Consider the following 5,752-nt stretch of genomic DNA (forward strand, 5'->3'; position numbering starts at 1 on the left):
AAGCAACATAAGTTTCATTAACTAAATTTTTCATATTAGTCACTGTCTCATTCAACTCGGCAACATCACGCACAATAGATGATACACGATCATCAGTCATGAAGTCTTCTTCAGGAAGAATCATACTACCTAAAGGAATCATGACATTTCTCTTCGGCACCATTATCAATCACAATGTCGATAAAACTATGGTGTTAACTTGTCATGGATTTAGAAGTGAAGGCCCCCGCGACATAGCTTCAGGTAATAACAAACACTGAAAATAAGCTTTTTAAGCAAACAAGCAACTCACAATACACGCCCAGGAGCAAAAGCAATAGTAAGCACATGCATAATCACAGAGACAAGGAGGCATAAAACTTCTTTTATAACAACTTGTAAATAGAATACATAAAGTGGGATAGAGAGGGGGCTGATACACGGGTTCTTAAGCCAACCATTTACGATAACGAAGAGTGTCTAAAAAATATATACATCACAAACATAAAGGTGAAAACATGACAGTTGGGAACACAAGTTACCATTCTTGTAACGTGCCAAACAAGCATGTACACACTGAAATAAGAGCTAATAAAATCTAAGCTCAGATCATAAATACAAAGGAAAGAGATTCCTAAACACGCAACTTAAACTATATTAAAAGCTTTAAAAGGTTCTCACACGTCAACATTTCCAAAATTCTCTTTTTATAAAATTTTACAACAGATGGGCCATTAATGAAAGCATTTAGGGCAGCTAATAATTAATCTTTAAGCAAAATTTTCAAAATAGGACCCAACTTTTTTGGGCAGAAATTGGCATCAAAGTTTTGTTTGTATGCATCATGAACAAACTCTTTTAAAATCAACCGCAGTTACCTCTGACATATCCTGGTTTAGTAGAAAGACATTACCCTTTTGTCTCATTTTCTTTCTCTGCCTCCAAATTTATGCAGTATTTGGGATTTTCACACACACACACACATATATATATATATAAGCTGGGGTTATGCATACCCGACCAAGTACAAAAGAAATGAAAAGCTAATACAGATCCAAAATTGATGGGAACCACTGGGGTGGTTTGTAAATTTGTCCTTCCTAATCCTATATATTAACACCTAGATTTCAGTTGTTTCACGGGGAAGGAAAAGTAAAAAAAGAATATCTTAGATTTTTTGACACATTTAAAGGCACTATTCCTAACAAAAGGTGGAATCCCAAGACAACGATAACCAACAGGGAAATCCCACCCCATCCACATAAATGGACAGAAGCCAAACAGCAAGGTGAACGGGGCTCTGCGTGGTTGATAGGAACTGTCAGTGCAAGTCTCTTTGTGGTGCGCCTTTGCAGCTAGGGATGGCAGTGGACCGGGAGGGGGGGGGGGCTGGCCTCATTTGGACCGGGTATGAAACGGGGATGGAGGCGGGGACGAAGGTTAAAATCCATCCCCGTCCGGGGGTGGAGGCGGGGATGGATGTGCATTTTTCCCTGCCCCGCCCCGCCATGATCCCCGCCTCATTCCCGCCCTGACCACTTTTCCCCGCAATATCCCCGCCCCGCCCCACCTCATCCCCGGGGATGGAGGACATGAAACGGGGATGAAGGCGGGGGTGGAGGATAAAATCCATCCCGGCCGGGGATGGAGGCGGGGGTGGAGGATAAAATCTTGACGCGGGGCAGGGGTGGAGACCTTGTGCCCCGCCCCGCCTCGCCCCACTGCCATCCCAATTTGCAGGTTCAAACCACTGGAGGAGGTCTGCATAACCATAGTGACAAAAGTTCAAAACGGAAAAAAACTCAAGAGATTTAAAAAATTTTCATAAATCTTGCATTTTTGTTGGCAAAATCTTGGGAATAAAAAATAAATTAAAAAATATAAAAATGTATAATTAAAACACACTTAAGAATAAAAATCTTGAGTTTTTACGATAAATATCTTTTAAAAATATAAAATTTAAGAAATTTGTCACAGAAATTTTTGTTTTAAACTTTAAGGCAATTTCTCGCGTTATTTGTCACGAAGTGACTCGCACCAGCTTGCCATTAAAAAAAAACCATTTGCGTGTGTGGGATCAATAACATATTTCAAGCTTTCAATCAATTTTTCAGGCGGAGAAAAATATCCGATGCCCCCCTGGATCTTCCATAACGACAAATAAAGGCGTCCACAATTTACCAACTCGCCGGTGCAGTCAAAACACCATGGAAAGGACAGGAAGATAATCTGAAATGGCCGTTATACCCCTGCAACCGACAGTCTGATCCCTGAAATGATCAGCCTACCCCAGCTTTGTTTGCCTTTGTGCTTCGGACTAGTGGAACCCTGAGACGGGGGGATCACACTTCTGCCAAAAGTCAGGCGGGTTAAATTCTGCTCACCTATTACTAGGTGTTCCAGTTCCACACAAACTCACCAATTCTAGAGTTTTTTTGGAAAAGAGTGGAAATTCTGAAACCGAGAGAGTCGTGCATCTGCGGGAGTCTATATTATTTTAAATTCTTTTCCCATAAGGAACTCTGGTGTTTAGGTAAGAACAGCAACGCCAGAAATCGAACTTTTCTGGCCCTCCCCCAATTCCCAACACCCACCTCTACACAGAGAGAGGTCCCCCATATTCCAATTCACACAGAATTCAACTCTGAGAGAGAGAGAGAGAGAACCAATGCTCAAACATGCATCCAAGATCCCTGTTCATGGACAAATCCGTCAATAAAATAGCAACTTAGGACATGTACCATACAACCAGGATAATCCTGGGAAGGAACGAGCCCACTTATTCAGAAAAAGTTGGATAAAGTTAGAAAGGGAGATCTCTACAGCAACGAAGATCGGCAACTTATCCCCATTTTCCGTATGATCCAAAAACCCCTTCTAAAGAACAAAAAAAAAAGGAAAAACAACTAGAAACTCAACCCCAAAACTATCAATAGTCATCACAATTCAGAATCAATACAGATAGTCTCCTTCTCCTTTCTTCCCAATAATCACAGACTAAAAAGAGAAAAAAAAAGACAATAATATACAAATGACAAACAAGCTGTTCTATTATCTTTTATGACATTTCCTTACCACCACCACCGCCTGCCTTCATTTCCATTGACTAAAATAAATACGCTTACAGAAAAAAACATCTTTAGAACAGGATCTTACGGCCGAGAGAGAGAAGCGATCACGGCTGTTAGACGTCGGTGTAGCACTGGGACGTCGGGAAGACGGTTCGGGGCCCCGGGCCGGCGAAGGAGAGGTAGGCGTCGCAGTTGACGTGGACGTGGTAGTGGTTGGAGGTCCAACTTCCGACCTTCCAGCGGAGCCTGCCGTCGACGCGGATGGAGAAGGGTCCGGCCCCGTAGGACTGGGCCTGGCCGATGGAGGCGGCGAGGTAAGGGGCGACGGGCACGTTGTAGCCGTAGAGGAATGGGGACCAGACGTTGATGTCGTTGTGGCCCTCGTAGGTCGGAGGGAGGACGGTGCGCAGGGTGATCTGCTGGTTCATGTAGGCGGCGTAGACCTCGAGGCGGTCGTAGTAGATGCCGATCCGGTCGTTGGAGTTGCGGGATGCGACGGTCACCTGAATGGTGGAGGTCATGAGGTTTGGGGAGGTGACGTTAAACTGGAGGATGGAGGCGTCCTGCAGCACGAAGGATGGCTTGGAGGGCCGGAGCACCAGCCAGATTACCAGGATGACGAAGAGCACAAGGATGATGAAACCCAAGAGCCCCGCGAAGAGCCGACGGTACAGCTTCTCCTTGCCGTCTCCGTGGTTTCCGCAGTCCTTTGTCGACATGCCGCTTGTAGTGTTAGTGCTGCTGAGGATGAGGAATGCTGTGGCTCAAAAGGTGAGGGAGGATGAGGAATGCCGTCTCCGTGGTTTGGTTCATGTAGTTCTTATCCGGTTCGGGTATGATTTTTCTTATAATGGACCCGATGATAAGACCCAGGTCCAAACTCGATACCATACCCCAAAAATCTAGTCCAAGTCGGGGTCTTACCTAGGTGTGAACCAAACCCGACAGGTTGACACCCCAACTGACACCCATCCATCTTGGCATTCCTTAGGATGGGTGCATTGTCTATCTCAAAAAAATATTGAGATGGACGGTCAGGAGCAGTGGAGCTGCATAAAAAAAATAGGCAGCAACCATTTAATTCTTATGTGCCACGTAGAAGCAACACGTGTCTTATGTTGTGGGCTCACAACAACTTTTGACATCAAACAGAACAGGTGTCACATCTTGTGTTGGTGATGTGTATTAAGATTGTCACCCATCGTTTGTACCTGATCCGCAACCTCCTTTCTAGCTCTTCAAGCTAACATGGGCATTCAAATTTATCCTAATAAACCAGGATTTAGGTAAACTGAACCAAACATCAAATATAAATCTAATGAGATCAGATCTTGATTTCATATCACAATGATTCTTGAATCTGAATCTCATAGTGCTTATATCCTAACTTGTTTTTCAAGGAAAATCTCATATATATGTCCATTTTTTTTTAAACCGTTTACAAAATCAAAACCAAATTAAATTCGCATATATTGTTTGCTGTTTTTTTTTTTCGCAACCCATTTTTTATGTCGCTTTTTTCTTTCTGAATGCAAAACCTTTTAAATAACATAACCATGGGTTTGGCCTAGTGGGATGGAGCCTAGTTCATTAATTTGATGGGCAGCGTAGGTTCAAATCCCATGGGCGTCACCCCACTGCGTAAACCGAATCTTGGCGACTTTTTTTTTAGTAAAAAAAAAAACTTCTAAATAACGTATTCAATATTTAACGATTTTTTGGGTTTTCACGTATTGAGCTGTGCATCGACATCACCGACTCAGTATGAGAGTGTCACGTTAGCAATTTTCACATAGTGCTAAATGGGGTATTGTCATCAGTCTCGATAGTGATCAGTGGACCCCACATATACCTCCCTAGGTTATACCTCCCTTGCAAACGTACTCGGCTGATCACTCCACTTCCCCTTTTATTATTCTTTTTACTTTTTGAAATATTACAAAATGAGTATCAAACTCCTTTGTATCGACATCTCTAAAATCAAATACAATGTGATTACTGCAAATGCAATATTTTCATTAAGCATTTCAATTATTATGATATATAATAAAATTATAATATAATAATGAATGATTAAAGCCACATATCTAATTCTATTTCAACCTGTTGGTATCTTAACGAAAATATAATTTTGAAAAATTCTGTTGGGTTTTTTAGATGTTAGTAACAATGTGTATTTGAATATACCTGAAACTTTTTAGATCGTCCTATATCACTACTACACCTCGCACTCATACTAGTATCATATGAATTTCTAGCAGCTATGGTCGAAACCACTTGATCCGTGTGATTCCTGATACAAACCTGCCACATATGACTTTCGGCTAGAGAGCATGGAGAGATTCATGAGATTTAATTAGGGGTGGCAATCGGATCGGGTTGACGGATATTAAACGGGTCGGATGTGGCAAACACGAACATGACCCATTTATTAAACGGGTAACCCGACACGACACGGTTAACCCGTTTAATAAACGGGTCGGGTCAACACGACATGATTACATGACACAGTGACCCGTTTATTAAACGGGTCGACCTGATAACATAGACATGATAACCGCATAGAAGCACACCACCACTGGAGAGGAGAGGAGAGGTCTCGGGCTCTCGGCTGTGGCTGGGTAGGAAGGAGTTAGGTGGGTGACTAAAGTGTAAAGTTAGGAGTTAGGGTTAGATAAGTTTATATATATATATATATATAT

The 5,752-nt window shown here is 42.4% G+C and overlaps 1 protein-coding gene across 1 annotated transcript; it reads right to left on the reverse strand.

Moving 5' to 3' along the window:
* Positions 1–2,811: 2,811 nt before the first annotated feature.
* LOC149817045 (NDR1/HIN1-like protein 12) lies at positions 2,812–3,842 on the reverse strand. Its single transcript, XM_089987802.1, has one exon. The coding sequence runs from the start codon at positions 3,767–3,769 to the stop codon at positions 3,164–3,166; it is 606 nt and encodes a 201-aa protein (XP_089843928.1). The 5' UTR covers positions 3,770–3,842; the 3' UTR covers positions 2,812–3,163.
* Between the last annotated feature and the right edge of the window lie 1,910 nt (positions 3,843–5,752).

Source organism: Nuphar pumila, chromosome 14 (genome assembly GCF_984573655.1).
Source record: "Nuphar pumila chromosome 14, dmNupPumi1.hap1.1, whole genome shotgun sequence".
Lineage (NCBI taxonomy): Eukaryota > Viridiplantae > Streptophyta > Magnoliopsida > Nymphaeales > Nymphaeaceae > Nuphar > Nuphar pumila.

Bases quoted from the DNA above. Each gene is read 5' to 3' on its own strand.
- LOC149817045 (XM_089987802.1), bottom strand. From the start codon at position 3,769: ATGTCGACAAAGGACTGCGGAAACCACGGAGACGGCAAGGAGAAGCTG.